Consider the following 24014-nt stretch of genomic DNA (forward strand, 5'->3'; position numbering starts at 1 on the left):
GTTCATGGGAAAGATGTGCGTGACCAAGAAAAATATATATTGTCAGGTATGTTCACATTTGAGGAATTTGTTTTCGTGAGACAGGACAAAAAACAGATAATACATACAGTATATTTTAAAGAGCCCATATTATGGGTTTTTGAAAATGCCCTTCCATGTAGTGTGTAACACAGCTCTAAGTGAAGTGAAATATCCAGCTAAGGCTTAAATCTGTAAGTGTAGAGTGTTTAAAACTATTGATTCATTTATAAAGGAGTCGACTCATAGTGCTTTAAATGAGTCGTCTTGATAACGAGTCATTAGGTGTTTCGTGATGACGAGACTACGAAACACAAGTAGTTGCGTGCGCAAACCCGTGACATTTGAAACCTGTGGCCCCACCCACTAGCACAGAAAAAAAGCCACACACACACAGACACCGGTCGAATGAAGTCACGCTGTGCAGATGGATATTATTGACAGTCTCTACCCAAAGATGAAACTTCAGCAATATAGCCCAGCCGAGCAGTTCCAGTTCTTCTGGAAACTACATGCTTACAAAGAAGAATTAATCGGTTTGTAAAAGGAAGGATCAGTAAAGACTGTCAGAACATGGATCAGTGCATCATGGATCAGTTTCTTCCCCCATTTTACAAGTGTAAGAACGTGCAATTAAAATTGTTGCCTTGTTTACTCTAGCTTGCAAATTAGGTATTTAGTTGTGTTTTGCTACTTGTAACCGCATGTACTGTATCAGGTTAACTCTTTATTCTCATATCGCGTGTAAAGCCACGTTGAAAACGCGGCGCATGCCGCTTTGTTCGTCAGCTGTTCCTACACACATGCAATGGTCAAGTTTCAAAATATTTCAGCTCAGGTTCGAGATGAGGTGTCTAAATTGCACCCAGCAAGCTGAACTGGCGCTCTAGGCGAACGGTGAGGGTAATGTGTGTGTGTGTTGTGCAGGGCTGGTTCAGCAAGCTGAACTGCAGCTCTAGGCTAAGGACGATCACGCCGCTCTCAACCCGAAAGTGAAAACGAAAGTGACCCGTTAGCAAAGTGAGGACGGGGGTGTCGCGGATATAACTGAGGACGTGGGTGGTGAGGGAGGTGTCGCGGACGTCTTCCTCTCTATTCTGCCACCCTAGGCGTGGATATAACTGCTGAGGACGCGGGTGGCGATGGAGCTGTCATGGACGCCGCCCTCTCTATTCTGCCACCCTCTCTATTTTGCCGCCCTAGGCGGCCGGCTAGGTTGCCTCTATGGACGCGCCGGCCCTGGTGTTGTGTCTTCTAAGGAGGAGGAGGTGTGTGTGTGTATGTGTGTGTCTGTGTGAAAAGAGCAGGTAGACTGAGACGGGCTAGGAGATCTCTTCGCCAGTTTTTGGAGTTTTTGCTCAATAAAATAGTTAGTCTTCTGTTTTTTTAAGTCCATCGTCTGTATTTACATTCACCCACTGGCAGCCAAAATCCACGCCTTACACTATAAAGCGTGTATACACTGTGACTACTTTTATATTGTTAATTAGCTGCTAGGCATTTCACTCTGTCTCGCGCTGAAGGCTGTCAGTTTTGACCAATCGCAGCAGGCTGTCATCGGTCCAATGCGCGCAGATTAGCTTCGTGCTGAGAAGGGGTTTGGGAACAAATGAATCGCTGAACGATTCATATGGGAGTCGCTGGGATAATTAGGTAAAAATAAATGCAGATTATAAGATCATGAAAGTGTTTTTTGACCTTGCATGCATATTAGACTGTTGTTGGAGACCCTTACAACCTAAATATGACCCTATTTCATGTATAATATGGGCTCTTACAAAAAAGTTGTGAATGCATCAGTAATGAATGAATCATCATATTGATAAAAAGAAAAGAAAAAAAACACAATTAGGATCATGTAAATCTTTTTAATTTTTACATAATGCTTACACAACATTTTTAGGATCTTTAAATGTAAATCATGGAATCAGGATGAATACAAAATATACAGTTGAGGGCAAAATCATTCGCCCTCTCGTCCATTATTTATTTATTTTTTCAAATATTTCTCAAATGATGTTAAACAGATAAAATAATTCACAGTATTTCCTGTAATATTTGTTTCTTCTGGTAAAAGTCTCATTTGTTTTATTTTGGCTATTGGTCAATATCATTAGCCTTCTTAATTTTTTTTTTTAATTGACTAACAAACCACTGTTGTAGAAATGACTTGCCTAATTACCCTAACTTTCCTAATTAACCTAATTAATCTAGCCGAATACCAGTCTCTTGAAAAAATATCTAGTAAAATATGATGAACTGTCATCATGGCAAAGATAAAATAAATCAGTCATTGCAAAATAGTTCATTCATTCATTTCCTTTTCGGCTTTATTAATCTGGGGTCACCACAGCGGAATTAACCATCTATCATTAATTAAAACTATTATGTAGGGCTGGGCAATTTGGTCTGAATCTCAATTAATTGAACATTTTAACTCGATTACGATTAATGACCGATTAATAAAAAAAAGAAAAAAAAATTGCCCTTATGGTTTACTGACAAGTTTGGACAGTAAATATGCTCACATATTACAAGAGATGTTTGAATGAAGGGTGCATAACTTTTTAAATATTGAAGGAAACACAATATTTACTATCTATTATCTATGATTATTTATTGAACATCAACGTTGAAAAACTGAAATTAAAGCACACAATGCCTAAATAACTTGACTTTTGTAAACAAAGTAAATTATTTTCAGTGTTTTTCAAATTAAAAGTAGAAAATAAGTATCTCTTCTAAATAAATAACTCTTGTATATGCTGTAAATAATATTTTAAACAGTGCATTTCTTGCATCTTCTGTAATCAACTCTTTAAATGTAAATAATAATTTTAATGTAATGTAATATATGCCATCTTTAGGCATGTCTAGCACAGCTTCTAATCATTGTCAATGTAGTGCAAAGTAAGCCTCAAGAATAAATCCATCATTCTACTTGACCAGAGATCAGGTGTGGCTGCAAAGTGACCACAGAAGCAGAAATCAGCCTTTAGCAGAGCTGGGTCATGTGACTCCACATGCCGTAGGCAAAGTAACTGAAAAAAATATTACTGAAAAAATTTGATTGATTGTTTTCAATGTGTAGATAAAAATCTCTCCGCTAAACAGAAATTGGGGAAAAATATAGAAATGTAAATTTAACAGGAGGGCTATTCATTCTGACTTCAACTGTACATGTATATATATTTAAATATGTATTTTGTATATTTATGGTGGCTTGAAAAGCCAGCATACTGTTATCTATCTTAAACTTATTCTTCTTCTTCTTCTTCTTCTTCTTCTTCTTCTTCTTCTTCTTCTTCTTCTTCTTCTTCTTCTTATTCTTCTGAGACTAATTTCTAAGTGTATCTCCTCCTAGGCCTTTCAAGCTACATACTTCAAACTTTCGTCAAACCTTCAAACTGGTCTGACTCGGGTTGCTATATCTTTTCTAACTGATCCGACCTTGGGTTTTCCGAAAAACGACCCAGAAAAATCCCAAAAGTCCCATTGACTTAACATTGGGTCAAACTTTGTGAGCTCATAACTCTGCATCAGACTGTCCTAAAGACTTCTAACTGGACTCATTTAACTCAGTCTAGCCAGCAGCCAATAACTGATGACTTTTTAACTTACTAGCCACTCCCTAGCAACCACTTACAGCACCCTAGCAACTGTCCCATAGACTTCCATTGTAAAAGACTCCCATTTACTTAACATTGGATCAACCTTTGTGAGCTCATAACTCTGCATCAGACTGTCCTACAGACTAGAGTCTGGCCTCATTCAACTCAGTCTAGCCAGCAGCCAATCACTGATTACCTTTAAACTTACTAGCCACTCCCTAGCAACCAATTTCAGCACCCTAGCAACTGTCCCAGAGACTGTGACTAGCTATTCTAACACACGCTAACAGTTTTAACATCCTACTGACATGCTAATCTTGCTAGAAAGGTGCTAGCAACACTATAGTGACATGCTAGTCATGCTAGTAACATGCTAATTCATGCTAGAATCATGCTAACAACATGCTAATTCATGCTAGAAACAAGCTGATTCATGCTAGAATCATGCTAGTAACATGCTAGTTACATGCTAATTAATGCTAGAATCATGCTAGTTACATGCTAATTCATGCTAGAAACATGCTAATTCATGCTAGAATCATGCTAATTCATGCTAGAAACATGCTAGTAACATGCTAATTCATGCTAGAAACATGCTAGTAACATGCTAGAATCATGCTAGTAACATGCTAATTCATGCTAGAATCATGCTAGTAACATGCTAATCCATGCTAGAATCATGCTAGTAACATGCTAATTCATGCTAGAATCATGCTAATAACATGCTAATTCATGCTAGAATCATGCTAGTAACATGCTAATTCATGCTAGAATCATGCTAGTAACATGCTAATTCATGCTAGAAACATGCTAGTAACATGCTAATTCATGCTAGAATCATGCTAGTATCATGCTAATTCATGCTAGAATCATGCTAATAACATGCTAATTCATGCTAGAAACATGCTAATTCATGCTAGAATCATGCTAATAACATGCTAATTCATGCTAGAGACATGCTAAATCATGCTAATTAATGCTAGAAACATGCTAGTAACATGCTAATTCATGCTAGAATCATGCTAGTAACATGCTAATTCATGCTAGAATCATGCTAGTAACATGCTAATTCATGCTAGAATCATGCTAATAACATGCTAATTCATGCTAGAAACATGCTAGTAACATGCTAATTCATGCTAGAATCATGCTAGTAACATGCTAATTCATGCTAGAATCATGCTAATAACATGCTAATTCATGCTAGAATCATGCTAGTAACATGCTAATTCATGCTAGAATCATGCTAATAACATGCTAATTCATGCTAGAATCATGCTAGTAACATGCTAATTCATGCTAGAATCATGCTAGTAACATGCTAATTCATGCTAGAAACATGCTAGTAACACGCTAATTCATGCTAGAATCATGCTAATTCATGCTAGAAACATGCTAATTCATGCTAGAATCATGCTAATAGCATGCTAAATCATGCTAGAAACATGCTAGTAACATGCTAATTCATGCTAGAAACATGCTAGTAACATGCTAATTCATGCTAGAATCATGCTAGTAACATGCTAATTCATGCTAGAATCATGCTAGTAACATGCTAATTCATGCTAGAAACATGTTAGTAACATGCTAATTCATGCTAGAAACATGCTAGTAACATGCTAATTCATGCAAGAATCATGCTAGTAACATGCTAATTCATGCTAGAATCATGCTAATAACATGCTAATTCATGCTAGAAATATGCTAGTAACATGCTAATTCATGCTAGAAACATGCTAATTCATGCTAGAATCATGCTAATAACATGCTAAATCATGCTAGAAACATGCTAGTAACATGCTAATTCATGCTAGAAACATGCTAGTAACATGCTAATTCATGCTAGAAACATGCTAGTAACATGCTAATTCATGCTAGAAACATGCTAGTAACAAGGTAATTCATGCTAGAATCATGCTAGTAACATGCTAATGAGCAACCACTCATAGAACTTTAGCAACTGCCTAGCAACAACCTAGCAACACCTTAGCAACCGCCTAGCAACACCTTAGCAAGCACTTAGAACAACCTAGCAACTGCCTACCAAGAAACATGCCAATCTATACTAGTAACATGCTAACATAAATGTAATTATCTATGCCGACTGTTTCAAACTTCATAAAAACTGCTTCAGTTATTTACACTTTAAAACGACTTCAAACTTTTAGACTCGGCTTTTCAAGCCACCATAAAGTTTGTCCTCAAACTTTAATATCTAGTTTTGTTTATGATCCATACATTACCATTTATTTACATGTACACATACATGCTGTAAAATTACTGTCAGCTTTACTTTATGTAACAATTACAACTGAATTGCCTTCCTTTTAAAAAACCATGCGACTGCATGCTTAAGCATGTGACTCACTAGGTTTAGGAACAGAAGAGCAGAAAACCATTTTAGCTGACTTTTACATCCATTAGCAAATAACTTTTTATGTGCTAATTATCTCAACTGTGACTGTAGTTATTTGGTGTAACATACAGTGTTTTGTACAGATGCGAGTGTGTCTCCTCCAACAGATGCTTTTGTTCCAGTTTCAAACATTTCATCGCATGCACAGTGTGGTATGCATTTATGTCAGCTTAAGCACGCTGCACCACTAATGGCTGCCACGGTTTGCGTGTGAAACACAAAAGCCCTCGCTCCCACGCTCAGCACACTTTTTGTGCGACGCTGGCTGCACTCGTGTCTGAGGAAAAAGGTGAGATTGTTCTGCTGTGTGATAGCAGAACAAGGCTTACTTCTGCCAAAATATTGAAAGCCTGTATGAAATGAACAGTAAACAGTGGAAAAGAAAATTTGGCTGTGATGTCTGAAGGCATCAGTGTTGGATTTATTTTCAAAATGCACTTGGCACTGATTGCATTCATATTTTAAAGGCTGCCTAAGGTCTTTTAACAGCATTATGTGTGACATGAAGGGAAACTTCTGCCATTTGAAGCGTTTCTACTAACAGATTTGTCAGTCTGAACGCTATGCTAAATAAACATTCTTTAGTTTGGGGTGCACAAGGTTTTGAGCATATTTAACGTTTTAAGCTATAGTTGAAATGTATGTCATCGTTTACTCACCCTTGACTTGTTAAAAACCAGTTTGCGTTTTATTTCTCTGCTGTAGAAATAGATATTTTGATTAATGTTGGAATCCATATTCAGAAAAACATTTTTTTTTTAATCTTATCTGGCTGGCAGCTAGCTCTCTGCAACTCTCACATGGTCGCCCACTGTAGCAGGGCTGTTCCCGGTCATTACCTGGATGGGAGACCACATGGGAAAGCTAGGTTGCTGCTAGAAGTGGTGTTAGTGAGACCAGCAGGGTGCACTCAACCTGCGGTCTGTGTGGGTCCTAATGCCCAGTAAATTTATGGGGACTCTATACTGCTCAGTGAGCACTGTCTTTCGGATGAGACGTTAAACCAAGTCATTTGACGATGTCAAGGATGGGGTTTAACCATCATAACTGTCCATCATGGCCTCCTAACCATCCCCATATCATAATTGGTTTCATCATTCTGTCTACTTTCCACCAATCAAGTAGTGTGTGGTGTGCAGTCTGGCATAATATGGCTGCCTGCCGTCGTGTCATCCAGGTGGATGCTGCACACCGGTGGTGGATGAGGAGATTCCCCCCAATGTGTAAAGCACTTTGAGTGTCAAAAGCACTATATAAATGTAAGGAATTATTATTATTATTATTATTATTTTTATTATTATTATTAATGTAGTATTTTGTGTTCAACAGAACAAAAATCTGGCTCAAGGGTGTGTAAGTGATGACAGAATTAACATTTTTTCTTGCAGATCATGAGAATCACACACTGAACACAAATTGGCTCTGTAAGCTTTCAAACCCTCAAACTTGACTTTAGGCCTATATTTTTTAACACAAAAATACAGCAGGTTAGTGACCTTATATTTGTCATCACTGACTTTTATTATTTATAATTATTGGATGATTATTAATAATAAAAATGTACTTAATTGCATGCTCACTGCAGCTGTGTATTCACTGTCAGCTCTTAACTCACAGCTGGCACTTTCATGTAATTTATGTTGATGGGAAAATGATCAGAAAATGTAACATTAATCATCCAGAATGCATCTCAGATCCTGCCGATCCTCCAGATCATTAAGTGAAGCACAACCATTTTCCTTTTTAATTATTATAAACCATAAAACACATACTCTGTAATTTGGTTGCACTGCTCTTATTTTTGATTCAATCAAAGGCTTAAAGAAACACTGCCTTCTGAGAACCAATGGTATTAGCTACTTGACTGTTGAGTGATATGAGATATGGATTGTGTTGTTGTCTGATAATTTTATCGAACAAGTGACATTCTTGCTGACAATAGACAAGACGCTACAGGCACTGATAAATTGTTTGAGATTGCGATTGTGGTACCTCTGTCACACACAAGAGCGTGACTAATGCAACTGCAAACTCTTAATGCCTCAGGCAGATTTGACACCATGCAGGAGCTTTTAAATGAGCTTCCTTGCAAGATGTGGCCGTCGACCTATTCAGTGTACTGTGATACTGGTGTCATGGCCTGTCTGAATATTTTATGAGTGGCAGAAAGCCTGGTGTGTAGCAGATTCAGAGGTGAATGATGTTTCATTGATAATACAATGTTTGTTTACAAACTTCAGATGAACTATACTAAAAAAAGTAAGTGCTGTTACAAAACTTAATTTGTAAAGAGTTGCATTCTAAAGGCCTTTTCACACACAGAATGATAACTCAACTCTAACTATGTTGATTACAATATTAGCATCAACACCAACAGACAATCACATTTTATTTCATCAACAGGCTAAAGTGTTATTTCTGAAGGTACTGACACCAGATGTCTTTCTGAGTGATGTTTGAATGTTCTTCGCATACGCGTAGGTTTCGTTGTAGTTGCTCCAAATCCAAGGACATGCAGCACAGATGTCCATCTGTCCAGAGTGTTTCCGCCTATACACTCTCAAAAAAAAAGCTACCAAAAATAAAGCAAGCTACAAAATCTGTCACTAGTATCAGCTACCTTTTAAAAATGTAAACATAATATTTGCATATTAATACCTTGCATGTGTAAACATTTATCAGCATACATTCACATTAGTAAAGTTCCTAATGTGCTGGATTAGATTGTTTAATTTTATTTCAATGAAATAAAACCATTTCTAATTCCATTAAAAGGTGGATATTTCCAACTATAATCTTTGGAACTAAACATTTCTTTGGCGTGAAAGCCCCTATTATTATCCACTGACACTACCCAAGTGACAGTTCCCCTTCGGATGGGGAACTCCAATGCTATGTGGAAACTTCATCAGAAACCAATCATCTGAAAGAGTGTAAAAACAGGCCAATGAAATGCCAATGAGTTGGCGGCGTCAGCAAGCACAGCTGGCATCAATGACAATCAGTCATGCTATAAAGACGCAGCCAGTGCCATGCTCGACATCCTTTTTGCTTTCAGAGCCTTTCAGAGCTTCTGAGAGAGTCTTTGAGGGTATCTCCAACCTGTGTCTACAGAGAGAGAGTTCGAGAAGCAGCTTCTCCTGGTCCAGAGCGTGTATACGCAGTGGCAGATGGTTGAGCTGGGTTTTTCTCCCATGTCTGGCGTCCTTTGGGTCCGGTCCTCCAAGAGCGGTTTGTATATAGGAAAAAAGCTTTCCTAAAAGAGAAACACGGTCGTGCAGCGCGTCTTTTTCAAGAAGTCACTCCGACCGTGCGTTTCTGGATGCAGTGGTTTCCTGTCCCCGGATGATGGGCACAAGCACATCGTTTCATGTCTGAGCGTCCAGCATGCTAATGCGGTGCTCACGGGCAGTGCATGCCATCACTGTGATGTCATGTCTGTTGCGCAGTTAAGATCGCGGCTCGCTCTTGCAAAAGAGCGACCCACCCCAGTTGTCACCCGCACTGCGGTTGGCACTCGGTCAGATCTGAGGGTTACAGTGGGAGTAAATTCGCCGCCCTCGGGCTGCGGACCTCTCGCTCCTCCATGCACTCCATCCAAGCTTCAGGTGAAGAGAAGCGCTCCGTCCTTGGATGGTTGCTCTCTCACATGATGACACTGAGGGTCAGATGTCCATCGCTGCATCGGAGGATGGGCTGTCATTGTCTGATGAGGATGCAAACCCACTCGCTCCCTCCCTCCGGGGTGGAGAGCGCAGCGTTGGCATCTAAAAAGCAGACATGATGACCGTGCTTTCTCAGGCTGCTTCGGCCATGGGCCTGGTGATGGTTTATCCCCCAGCCCCGCGGCCGGACCAACTAGATGGGTGTTATGCAGAGGATATAAAGAGGCAAGACCTTCAAAGCCTCCCGTCCCCTTCTTCCCGGAAGAACTTTTTTCTGCCCGGTCTGCATGCGCTTCCGTCTTCACTATCCTTGGAGGGTGGGCTGTCAAGGTCTGATGAGGATTCAAACCCGCTCTTTCCCTACAGGATGATGAGCGCGGCGTCGAATCTAGAAGCAGAATTTGTGGCTGTGCTTCCCCAGGCTGCTTCGACCGTGGCTTCTGAGATGGTTTATCCCCAAGCCCCTTGGACCGATTAGAGGGGTGTGATGTGGAGGATGAAGGCAAGACCTTCTAGCCTCCCCATCCCCTTCTTTCTGGATAGGCACAGTTCGCCCTCACTATGCATGCTATGGCAACCGACTATGCTCTTAAAAAAAAAAGAAAGTTGGCTGTGTGTGCCCTGGGAAGGACGATGGTTGCATTCGTGGTCCAGGAATGCCACCTCAGGCTAAACCTGGTGATATGCGTGTTGTTGACAAAGTTCGCTTTCTTAACTCATCCATATCCCAGCTGGCCTGTTCAGCGACACCGTCGTTGAATTCGCCCAGGAATTCACGCCGGTGATGGAGCAGTCGGAGGCGATGGGCGAAATCTCTATCAGCGGGATTGTATGACCGCTCCCCCCCGCCGAGCCATCAACATCCACTGCTTTTCACAGAGGATGCTCGCCTGTAGCTTTTTCTCCGCTGCCCCCACCTGCGCCTCCGGCCAAGCTGCAGTGCCGAGCATCTCGCATAATGAAAGAGCATATTTCCCCTTCTCCGGATGTGACAGCCCGAACACTGCCAGTCTGGGACGCTATGCCTTCCAGCTCGCAGGATCGGTGCATTTCGCCAATGGCTCATGAACGGTCTCCTTTCTCTCCCACTCCCAGCCCCTCCTTTGGAGTTTGGGTGTGAGCCCACTCACTCCACGCTGCCCCGCCGCTGGCACGTCAGCGATCATGCAGGTGGGACCACTTGCGGGGGCTCTGCCTGCCTGGTTAGCGCAGGGCAGCCCATCGCAATGGCTCATCCGTACGATCAGACTCAGCTATGCGATACAGTTCACAAAACGGCCTCCCAGGTTCACGGGCATGTATTTGACCAGGGTTAGCCCTGTGTCCGCCCCTGTCTTGCGAGAGGAGATTGCTGTCCTCCTGATGAAGGACGCAATCGAGCCGGTTCCCTCCAGCCGAGATGGAGGGTGGGTTTTACAGCCCGTACTTCATCATGCCCAAAAAGAGCGGTGGGCTATGGCCAATCCTAGATCTGCGCATTTTGAACCTCTGCCTTCACAGGCTGCGCTTCAGAATGCTTACGCAGAAGCCCATCACCCGATGCGTTCGTCCTCGGGATTGGTTTGCAGCAATAGACTGATTTCACGCGGCCGCCATTTTTAAAAGCGAAATCGAGGCTGCGGTGGGAAGAAACCCGGAAGTATCGTTGGGAGTTACATTGGAACGTTGTGTAGCTTGCTGTATATCTTATCAGCGAAGAGAAAGTGACACAAATTTATCATTTCACCGCCTTCCGAGTGACCCGAAGGTCCGTTCTGAATGAATGGTGAAAATAAAAAGGGATATCAGAGCTCATTTTCAGCTAAGTTAAGGGAAATGGCACTAGTTAGCTAGCGTTTTCTTTCCCAAACACACGTTTTAGACGCCATTTATCAAACGCGAGTTAATGAACTTATTCTTTCACTATATTAGACTTGTCACGATACTGAATTAAAAGAAAAACCATCAATTTCCCGCTAACATTTAAGGCACTGTTGACGGCTTTCTTAAAACAGCGCTGATTTGCCATTGTGTTCACGTGATCAACAGAATAGCTTGTGATTGGCCGAGAAGGTCATCAGTTCACCCTCCGCTGTTTACCGAGTACAAACACAGACGAGCCGAGCGATCTGCTTGATGACTCGACTGGTCTTCATGGCTGCTTCGCGTTCGCGTCTCCGTGTATCTGTGTTTGCACTGGGTGAAGGGCAGTAAACTGAGTGCAAACACCGATACATGGAGACTGGATCGCGAAGCAGCCGTGAAGATCAGTCGAGTCATCTGCGCTCAGCGGCGCTTCAATGTTAACTCAGCGGGAAATAGATGGTTTTAAAACTTCAGTACCGGGACAACACTATTACAGTCAACACGAGGGTGTGCTACAGTGTTTTATCGCTCACTGGGTAACATAGACTGAAGCAGGGAAGCGTCCCCACGGTGTTTACCTGCTGCCATGATCTGAAGCCTAGGAGGACACTTGAGCATATTACTCTTAAAGAGATTGTGATGTTGTTTGATGCTAAATTGCTTTTAATTTTCTAAATTAAACTTACTGAATGATATTAAAGTGATGTTTACACCAGTTCTGCATTTTGAAATCTCGGCAACAGCTGGAGGTGTGTACTCCATATCATGTTACTGTAATGTGTACAGTCCTTGTCCTATACTTCCGGGTTTCTTCCCACCGCAGCCTCGCTTTGGTTCTTTAAAATGGCGGCCACGTGAAATAAGCGTATAGACCTGAAGGACGCGTATTTCCATGTCTCCATACTTCCACGCCACGAAACTGCGGTTTGCATTCGAAGGTCGAGCATGGCAGTACGGGTCTTCCCCTTCGGGCTTTCTCTGTCTCCGCGGGTTTTCACCAAGCTCGCGGAGGGTGTCCTCACGCCCCCTCGACACGTGGGCATCCGCATGCTCAATTATCTTGATGACTGGCTGATTTTAGCCCACTCTTAGGAGCAATTGATTATGCACAGAGACAAGGTGCTCTGGCACCTCCGCCTGTTGGGGTTTCAGGTCAACCGAGAAAAGAGCATCTCCTTTCTGGGGTTGGAGCTGGACTCAATCACCATGAAGGCGCGCCTCTCACGAGAACGTGCCGAGCTAATGCTGAACTGTCTGAGAGAGTTCGACAGGAAAAAGGTGTCCCCCTGAAATCTTTTCAGAGGCTCCTGGGGTATATGGCATCCGCAGCCGCGGCCACGCCGCTCGGATTGCTCCATATAAGATCACTACAGCATTGGCTTCACGATCGGGTCCCCAGACGTGCATGGCACGCGGGCACACACCGAGTGACTGTCACTGCACTGTGTCGCCGCACCCTCACCCCCTTGAGGGACCCCTCCTTCCTACGGGCCGGAGTGCCCCTAGGTCAGGCGTCCAGGCATGTTGTCGTTTCGACAGATGCCTCAAGTACGGGTTGGGGGGTGTGTTGCGGGCATGCTGCTGCGGACCTGTGGAAGGGAACCCAGCTGCATTGGCATATCAACTGCCTAGAGCTGCTGGCAGTGTTTCTCGCTCTGCGCCGCTTTTTACCGGTGCTGAGGGGGCAACACGTGCTGGTCAATACGGACAGCATGGCGGCGGTAGCGTAAATCAACCGTATGGGGGGTATACGCTCCTGCCGCATGTCTCAGCTCGCTCGCCGTCTGCTCCTCTGGAGTCATACGCGGTTGAAGACGCTGCTTGCTATTCACATCCCGGATGAGCTCAACCGTGTTGCCAATGGGCTCTCACGGCAGCTCCTACCCCGGGAGAATGGCGACTCCACCCCGAGTCTCGGGGCATGCGCAAATATGCGTTTCCCCAGTGAGCCTACTCTCGCAGTTACTGTGCAAGGTCAGGGAGGACGAGGAGCAGGTCTTGCTATTTGCACCTCTCTGGCCCAACCGGACCTGGATATCAGAACTCTCCCTCCTCGCGACGACCCCCCCTGGCGGGTCCCTTTGAGAGAGGACCTACTCTCTCAGGGACAGGGCACCATCTGGCACCCTCGCTCAGATCTGTGGAATCTCCACGTGTGGTCCATAGACACGACAAGGAAGACTTAGGGAACCTACCGTTGGTGGTGGTTAATACCATCACTCAGGTTAGTGGATGTTTCCACCCCGCCCTCCTCTCATTCCCCACTTGGGATCTCGCGGATGTGCTAACAAGCCTACGTGGGGATCCCTTCGAACCACTCGACTCAGTATCCTTGAGATTTCTGTCCTTGAAGACAGCTCTGCTGGTCGCGTTGGCATCGATTAAGAGGGTTGGGGATTCGTGCCTAGAATTCGACCCGGCTATGTGCCCAAGGTTCCTACCATGCCATTTAAGGATCAGGTAGTGAGCCTGCAAGCGCTGCCCGCGGAGGAGGCAGACCCAGTCCCTTCATTGTTGTGTCCTGTATATGTGGACCACATTCAGAATTTTAGATCCTCTGACCAGCTCTTTGTCTGTTACGTTAGTCAGCAGAAGTGAAGTGCCGTATCTAAACAGAGGTTGGCCCACTGGATAGTGGATGCCATCTCCCTCACTTATCAGAGCCAGGGTTAGCCGTGTCCCCCGGGGGTGAAGAGCGCACTCCACTCTGAGCATCGCATCCTCCTGGGCGTTAGGACGCGGCGCCTCTCTGACAGACATTTGTAGAGCTGTTGGGTGACACCTTATACATTTGCAAGGTTTTACATTCTGCGAGTGGAGCCGGTTTCCTCAAGGGTATTAGGTAACCCTTGGTAATTGAGGAAACGATTCGGTTGAGGTGTCGAAACACGCTTGCTTTTTCAGCTTTGTCAGTTTAGTTCCCCATTTGGCGAACCCTGCAGAGTTCCTCTGAGGCCCCCAGCATCTGACTCAGCAGAGGAGTCAGGTGTTGGCCCGTTACGTTGTTGGCATGCCTGCTGGTCAGCAAGCGTTCTGGGTATAGGTGCCTGCTATGCATGATCCCCGCTGGCGATCCCATACGCTCACTCAGCCATGGTTTAGTCCCCTCTTCTAGGCGGGCTCGTGTCTTCCCTCCCCGCTAACCATCCTTATGGTTTTTATACTCTTTCAGATGATTGGTTTCTGACGCAATCCCCATAGTGGAAGTTTCCACATAGCATTTCCGTCTGACAGACATTTGTAGAGCTGCGGGTTGGGTGACACCTTATACATTTGCAAGGTTTTACATTCTGTGAGTGGAGCCGGTTTCCTCAAGGGTATTAGGTAACCCTTGGTGATTGAGGAAACGATTCGGTTGAGGTGTCGAAACACGCATCTCTGGGCTAGTCCACAGGTTGTCACCAGGTCTCCCCTCTGGGTAGCAGGTGAGCTCCGCAGCGTCATCCCTATCGGGACTGATAGCTTTCCCAACGTACTGTTGTATTAAAACCTATTTTACTGGGTTATCGCGACTCCCCCCAAAATATAACTGTTCCTGAACAGGTAAGTAAGGTAAGTAAGGGCCAGGGGCCACGTTGGAAGACTGTGTCTCGGGGCATTGCAGATTTGCTCGCTTTACTGCGTGGCACACCCTTCGCCAGGGACGTGGTAAGGTTCTTTCGTTGTGGCGTTTTCCATAGATTTCCCCATAGTGGAAGTTTCCACAAAGCATTGGAGTTCCCCATCTGAAGGGGAACGTTACGGTTACTAAAGTAACCCTTCGTTCCCCGAGGGGGGGAACTGAAATGCTATGTTCCTTCGCCACAACGATTGTCCCTTAGCTGTTGAGCGTGAAAGTCTCTTTAGCTAGAAAAGAATGTCGAGCATGGCACTGGCTGCGTCTTTATAGCATGACTGATTGTCATTGACGCCAGCTGTGCACGCTGACGCCACCAACTCATTGGCATTTCATTGGCCTGTTTTTATACTCTTTCAGATGATTGGTTTCTGACGAAATCCCCATAGTGGAAGTTTCCACATAGCATTTCCATTCCCCCCCTCGGGGAACGAAGGGTTACTTTAGTAACCGTAACGTTTTTGTACCTCATTTTTGTACTGTGTATAGCATGTGGTGTTGAGCAAGGTTTGTAAAATGAATTAATGTTTTTCCAAGGGCAGCATTGAAATTGTGATGCTGCATATTATTTCTAATAAAAATGTTCATTATTTACTTATACACGGGGCCCTATCATACACCTGGTGGAATGTGGCACAAGGTGTGTTGCAAGTTGTTTTGTTTTGTTTTGTTTTGTTTTGCTTGTTTCAGCCTGGTGCAAGTGTCATTTGTAATACCAGTTGTGTACCCAAGGAGGTGTGTTAAGGCATACTGTTGGTACATTGCTATTTTAAGGCAATTGAAATAGACCACACTGCTGATTAAGTAAAAACAAATCTAAATCTAAATCAATGAGACTTTGTTGTTGATACCGCTTCAATGTAGCTGTATGAAGAATCAGAATCAGAATCAGAAAGAGCTTTATTGCCAGGTATGTTCACACATACGAGGAATTTGTTTTCGTGACAGAGCTTCTACAGTGCAACAGGATAACAGAGACAGGATAAAAAACAGATAATAAATATATATATAAAAAAATGGAAGTAAGAAGTGAGTGCAAATATACAGATTGACAAGTGTATGTACGTGTTTATAACTATATACAACGTTATATGTGCAGCTGTTATGTGCAAATTGGCATGTAAGTGAGTGGTTAAATAAGTGTATATGTGTATAAAAGTGTATGGCAAGTAGGGATGTTGGTTCCACAATTATTATCATCAAGTGTTCATGAGATGGATTGCCTGAGGGAAGAAACTGTTTCTGTGTCGGGCTGTTCTGGTGCGCAGTGCTCTGTAGCGTCGACCAGAAGGTAAAAGTTCAAAGAGGCAGTGTGCTGGGTGTGAGGGTTCCAGAGTGATTTTGGCAGTCCTCCTGCTCGTTCTGGATAAGTACAGTTCTTGGGGAGTAGGAAGGGTTGTACCAGTGATTCGCTCAGCAGTCCGAACTATTCGACGTAGTCTTTGGAGGTCGTGCAGATGACTGATGACAGATGATTCAATGATGGAGGTGTAGAACTGTTTCACCAGCTCCTTTGGGAGGTTAAACTTCCTCAGCTGACGAAGAAAGTACTGCCTCTGTTGAGCTTTTTTGACAATGGAGTCAATCTGAGTGTCCCACTTCAGGTCCTGAGAGATGGTGGTGCCCAGGAACCTGAATGACTCCACTGCTGCCACAATGCTGTCCATGATGCTCAGTGTGGGGAGAGCAGGGGGGTTTCTCCTGAAGTCCACTATCATCTCCACTGTTTTGAGCGTGTTGTGCTCCAGGTTGTTGTGACCCCACCAGACAGCCAACTCCTGAACCTCCTGTCTGTAAGCAGACTCGTCACCGTCCTGAATGAGGCGATAAGTGTGGTGTCGTTTGCAAACTTCTAGAGCTTCACAGAGGAGTCTTTTGAAGTGCAGTCATTTGTGTATAGGGAGAAGAGCAGTGGGGAGAGGACACACCCCTGGGGGGCGCCAGTGCTGATTGTGCAGATTCTAGATGAGAATTTTCCTAGCTTCACCAGCTGCTGCCTGTCTGTTAGGAAGCTGTTGATCCACTGACAGACAGAGGTGGGCACAGAGAGCTGAGTTAATTTGGGCAGAAGAAGTTTTGGGATGATAGTGTTAAACGCTGAGCTGAAGTCAACAAACAAGAGCCTCACATAAGTCCCTGGTCTGTCTAGGTGTTGCAGAACATAACGCAGTCCCATATTTACTGCATCATCCACAGACCTGTTTGCTCTGTAGGCAAACTGAAGAGAGTCCAGTGAGGGTTCAGTGATGTCCTTCAGGTGGGCCAGCACCAGTTTTTCAAAAGACTTCATGACCACAGATGTTAGCGCCACCGGTCTGTAGTCATTTAGTCCTGTAAGTTTGGGTTTCTTTGGGATGGGGATGATGGTGGAGCATTTGAGGCAGGAGGGCACTTCACACAGCTCCAGTGATCTGTTGAAGATCAGGGTGAAGATGGGGGCCAGTTGGTCAGCACAGGATTTTAAACAGGCTGGTGTTATAAAATCTGGGCCTGGTGCTTTTTTCCTCTTCTGTTTCCGGAAGACCTGGCACACCTCCTCTTCACTGAACTGAAGTGCAGGTATGGGGTAGGCGGGGGGTGGTGGAGGTGTTAATGGTGGCGTGAAGAGCAGTTCAGAGTGGGTGTGGGGGGTTTTCTCAACCGGCAGTAAAACTCATTCAGGTCATTTGCAAGTCGTTCATTGTCTACAGTGCTGGGGGATGGTGTCTTGTAGTTTGTGATGTTTTTTAGACTTTTCCACACAGATGCTGAGTTGCTGGAAGAGAACTGACTCCTTAGTTTCTCAGAATAGTTCCTTTTTGCGACTCTGATCTCCTTTTCCAGTGTGTATTTGGCCTGCTTATACAAGGCCCTATCCCCATTCCTGTAAGCAACCTCCTTGGCCTGACGTAGCTGTCTGAGTTTTACAGTGAACCATGGTTTGTCATTCTTGTATGCGAGTTGAGTCCTGGTAGGAATGCACACGTCTTCACAGAAACTGATATAAGATGTTACAGTCTCTGTGAGCTCATCCAGATCGTTTGCAGCAGCTTCAAAAACACTCCAGTCAGTGAGGTCAAAACAGGCTTGTAGATCCCGCTCTGTTTCGTTAGTCCATCTTTTCACAGATCTTAATACAGGTTTGGCTGTTTTCAGTTTCTGCCTGTAGGTTGGAATGAGATGAATCAAACAATGGTCAGAGTGTCCCAAAGCTGCTCGTTGGACGGAGCGGTATGCATCCTTTATTGTAGTATAACAGTGATCCAGTATATTTCTGTCTCTTGTGGGACATGTAACATGCTGTCTATATTTTGGCAGTTCACGGGACAGTTTTGCTTTGTTAAAATCCCCGAGAACAACGGTGTTGTTGCTCTAACACCGTGATCTGATCAGCTAGTTTCTGTATCGCCAGGCTTGCGTGCGCGAGTGGAGGAATGTTAACACTGACGAGGATGAACGAGGATGAACGAGCAGAACTTGCGCGGGGAGTAAAAAGGCTTACAGTTAATAAACAGTGCTTCGAGATCTGGACAGCACATCTTCTTTAAAACTGTATGAACCATTCTTTAAACTCTGAACTCTGTTCTTTAAAACTGTATGAACATATCATCTCTGAATGTAAGATGCTCAAAATTCAATGCAAATGCTTTTAAAGACTTAGCTTAGCAAAGCCTACACCGAACAAAGTTTGGGGACTACAAAAAAAAATACATCTGGGTTAATGATGTCATAAACCCTTCAGGTTACGCCCAAACACCTTGCGCAGCAAAGGGGCATTGCCAGAGGCACTGTAATGTAATAGCAAAAAAAAAAATAAAAAATACAAGATATGTGAATGTTTCATATTATTTACCCATGTTTTTAACCCAAATATATATGAAGACACTCGTCAGATTTTATTTTAGAGAGCAGGCATGAGATTCAGCTGTGTCCTCTTTATTTTCTGTCTGATGCAGGCTCCAACTGATACGGCTACACTGACTGACTGTATTTACACAATGGCAAAGATTTTTCAAGATTTAAGATAAGACTTTTGTGTCTCCAGAATGTGTCTGTAAGGTTTCAGCTCAAAAAAACTTATCAGATTATTTATTATACCTTTTAGAATGTTGGAATTGTCTGCTTTAAACACTATGTAGCTGTTTATGTGGCCTGTGCCTTTAATGCTAGTTCTCCCCACTCACCTTCCCCACATTCTCAGAAATAAAGGTATACGACAGGGGTCACCAAACTTGTTCCTGGAGGGCCGGTGTCCTGCAGATTTTAGCTCCAACCCTAATCAAACACACCTGAACAAGCTAATCAAGGACTTACTAGGTATACTTGAAACATCCAGGGAGGTGTGATGAGGCAAGTTGGAGCTAAACCCCGCAGGGACACTGGCCCTCCAGGACCAAGATTGGTGACCCCTGGTATACGAGCTGTCACTGGGGTGGTAGCTTTTCAAAAGGTACACATTTGTACTTAAAGGGTTCATATTGGTACCACAAAAGTATACATTAGTACCTAAAAATTTTAAGAGGAATACTTTTGTACTTTTTAGGTACTAATATGTACCACTGAGGTATTAAAATGGACCTTTAAGGTACAAATTTGTATCTTTTGAAAAGGTACAACCCCAGTGACAGCTCGTGTACCTTTATTTCTGAGAGTGCATGTGCCTGTCAGAGTGTGCCTTAATCTCCACCTCGGCTGCATCAGATAACAGACAGACATGAAGAAAGCAGATCTCATGTAACGTTCGTGAGAAATACTACAGTAAGAACTTTACCAATGATTATTTGATGTATTTGTTGTGGAGTTAATTCAAGTTTTTCGACGAGTCACACACAATGTCGTTACAAAGTTCATGCACGCACACATCTGATTTTGCATGGCAAATGTGACAGGATACATGTTAATATATACTGCTGGATATCCGTTATGTTAATATCCAAAATTAACCTGATTTAACGTCCACGATCCGGGATTGAAGCATCTTCTTTTCTAATTTATTTTATAACATGCAGTTGTGGTGATAAATAAAGATGGTAAAATCACTGTAATTCATTACCAACGTGCACTGTTTTAAACACGTGTTGTAAAACTCATTCTTGATCACATTTGATAATTATTGATGATCACAGTGAGCTGAATCCCGGTTGCTTTGCGCATGTCCTCTCTTGTTGATATGATTATACGTGTTACTATGGAGACATGTTAAAATGTGGCTGTCAATCAATTTGGTAGGCAGGGAAACCGCACTCCTATGTCACATTGCAGTTGGCCTCAAAATGGGAGGGATTTGGATCCTATTTTAACATCAGGACATTTAATAAAGAAACCTATTGTCTTTATATCAGCCCAATGTGACTGGGGACACACTATACCTACAAACAGTTCTGTCCAAACAGTTTGGGTTACACCCAAAACACTCCCATAACTCTTTAAGAGAATAAGGACAACCGTTTTAGACATCTCAGCATCTCAGTTAAACAATGATGACCGAATTGAAAACAAAGGAAAGCAGCCACCCTTAAGGAAAGCATTATGATGCTGCTAATACTTGAAACGACACCCATAATCACTGGGCATAATAACTGGGTGCCTTCGGGTAAATTTTGCAGTATGATGGCTTCCTGAGCTGTTTTTGGGATGGGGCCACCACAGCTGTTCATTAAATGGACTGTAGTACGGAGACTATGCATTTGGAGGAGTACTGTAGTGTTTAACTCGAGCTGTGAAGTGCTAATGCTGTAATGGAGGGCTTAGAGACAAGATGGAGGGTTATTATAGTCACATTTTATGCCATGCAGTGGCCTGTTTGCATATCAATGCTCCTTTCTGTAAATTTCCTGACAACATGATGTTGCAAGTGAGAAAATAAATTGACCTGGAGAGAAAATAGTTTGCTTCAGAGTGAAAGACAACAAGCACGAATCTTCTATTAGTGTGGCTGTTAGAGTGTCTGAAATGTATTGAGGGATTGATCAGATCTTGACAACATGACGTGCCGCAACTGTCTTTGAACTCAGAAATCATATTGCAATTGTGTATGTTTAAGCAGAAACGACAGCATGGCTATAGGTTTTTAAGCGTGGAATCGAGTGCTGTGTGAATCGCATTAGCTTGAGTAAATAAGCTGGGACACGTTTGACATCACCTTGTGTTCCCACAGGCACCTTGGGCAAGGTGACACTATCAGATATCATTTGAATCTAAACATGCTTTCCTCACTCCGCTGAGAGAAACACTGAATCTGTTGGTTGTTTTCTGGTCGCTCTATATCTAATCTATGTGTGTCCCTGTCAATTTTATAATGGAATAAGTTTCCGTTGCTGCTTTCACTTCCGAGCTTTCTGACCTTCTCACGTCCTGTCTTTTTCTCTCTTTCTCTCTTTCTTGCTCTCATCTGCTTTTCATACTCAATTTCAATCACACTATCCTATTATCTTCTTTTCTGCCCTCCTCCTTTTCCCTATTCATCGTTCTTTTGTCTCCATTTTCACCTTTTCTTTCACCTCCTGCCTTTGTTTTTTTCTTATCCAATGCCTCATTCTTTTTCCTTTTTTAACATTGTTTTCCATTTCCCTCATTCTTCCTTTCGTCTGTTTGTTTTTCATATCCTCTTATCTGATTTATTTTTTTTTCTGTTGTCTTTTGTTTTGTCACCTCCCTTCTTTCTTTTTCTCTAACACAATTCTTTTCTTTTTTCTTTATGTCTCTGCATTTCCTTTAATCCAATCCTTCCCATTCATTTACTTGCATCTCTTTCCTTCCTTTCATTCCACATCATCATATCCGATTTCCCTTTCGCCTTTCCCTTCCCTTTTCTTACATCTCATATCTGTTTAATTTGTTTCCTCCCATTAAATCTCCTACCTTTCCATTTCCTTTCCCCATTCTCTACCATTCATTCTACATACTCGTCCTCTCTACCATTCTTTCTCACTCCTGTCACTTGCTCATTTTCTTTCTCTCAGGTGGTGTGTGTATTGCTCAGTCTCTGAAGATCCCCAGAGAGCCCCGACCAGGAGAGTTTGACAAAATCATCCTGCGGCTACTAGAGACACCAAATGCTCGTGCTGTCGTCATGTTTGCAAATGAAGATGACATCAGGTGTCTTTATCAACGAAGTTTTTGTTTTCTCCTGTTTATGGATGTATATTTTATGGATGATAATGTTTAATCATGCTTATAATATTCTAAAAAAGTTTTTAAAAATATGAATTTACTGATTTATTTTGTGTACATGTGGTGTGTTATTTCTGTGGCTCCTTTTCAAATCTGCAATGTCTGTTTACATTTAGTGCAACTAGCCCATCTTGCAGGCAGATGTGATTTGCTCTGATGCTCGGTATGAGCCCTATTGATTTGAAGTTTGAATAGCTATTGTTTTTCTTTTCATCACTTGGCAGATCACAAATAAATTTATTTTAAACAGAAATGAATAAAACATTCAAAAAGTAAAAGGTTTCTTCTGCACCAATTTAGAATTACAATTATTTTTAAAACATGACAGTGAAGATTAAAGTAATGAGTTTTGTTTTGCAATTTCAAGAATAAATATATATTCAAAAATATAAAACAGTTATTTGCATACATTTTAATAATATTTCTCAATATTACTTTTTGTTGTATCTTTGAACAAATAAATACAGCCTTGGTGAGCATACGAATTCTTACCATCCCCAAACGGGAGTGAATATTTTGAATGTATGAAAACTTTCAGAAGTGTGGCAACTTTATAAAGTCGATTTGCATTTAGGTGGTCTGGAAGTAAATATATTTATGGGAAAAGCATTAGAAGCCATAAGAAATTCAATATTACCTTATAGGGTTTAAAGTCAAGTTGTTGTTATAAAGCTGCCAGTTTTGGACAAACCACAGATAGTATTTAACTGGGACTTTCGAAGAATTAAATTGAAGATGATGCAGCTGAGCTGTAAGTATTTATATAGAGGGAACCTCAAGAGCAGGTAAAGTCAGCAATTTTTCTATAATGTGCCACCTAAGGCCTGGAGAATTCATTTTAACATAATCCACTTTTCAGTAATTTTTGCCATGAAATTATTTGTACCTGTAGCACAGGACCAAATAACGAGCCACTAGCCTTCTATACTTGATGTCCTTTGGAAACTTGCCCATTACTTGTCAGTTCTAAATGTCCTAATAGACAATTGTTGACTTAATGGGCCCTATTATACACACACCAAAGACATGTTTGACGTTCATGCCTTCTTCGTGTTGGGGGCATTTTTTTCAGGTTATTCATGACAAATTGCATTTATCATATACATACTATATTTGTTTTAATAAAAACAAATTTAGATTTGTCTATCTGTCAGGTTTTGGAGATATATGCATCACCATATGGGGCATATGAATAAAATGTGTGTTTGGATATAAATTTTTGACCACACTTCGTTATTATTGTATATTTATTTATTTACTGAAAATTAGAACTGAATTTATAAATTTATAAATAGTTTTGAAACAAATCTTTGTGGTTAACAAACAAAATTAAATATGTAGGCACAAATGGTCTGCTTAACTGTTTTCTTACTAGTGAAGCATTCAGTTTTTCAACTTTTATAAAGTCTGCCATGTAAATGGCAAACGCTACCATGCCGCAAAGCAACTGATTCTTAAAGGGAATGGAATATGAGACTCTGATTGGTTTAATGCAGGTTATGCTCAAAACACACCTTTAACTTAATTAAAAGAATAAGCACAACCCTGTTAGACCATGTGCAGCGGTGCAGAGCGTATTTTTCCATCCTTAAAATAGCAAAAGTAGATTCGGACATGCCTATAATGCTTTTGCGCCATGTGCTTTAGACTTTGCACCTAGATCGTTGAAATAGAGCCCAATGAGTTGAAAA

The 24014-nt window shown here is 42.4% G+C and overlaps 1 protein-coding gene across 1 annotated transcript in view; it reads left to right on the forward strand.

The window, feature by feature from the left end:
* grm8b (glutamate receptor, metabotropic 8b) overlaps window positions 1-24014 on the forward strand; it is a 346404-nt gene that overhangs the window by 217819 nt on the left and 104571 nt on the right. The window contains exon 4 of the mRNA XM_056452403.1: window positions 22113-22248. Within this exon, the coding sequence (XP_056308378.1) occupies window positions 22113-22248 (136 nt within the window). The remainder of the gene's footprint in view (window positions 1-22112; window positions 22249-24014) is intronic.

This window comes from Danio aesculapii, chromosome 25 (genome assembly GCF_903798145.1).
Source record: "Danio aesculapii chromosome 25, fDanAes4.1, whole genome shotgun sequence".
Lineage (NCBI taxonomy): Eukaryota > Metazoa > Chordata > Actinopteri > Cypriniformes > Danionidae > Danio > Danio aesculapii.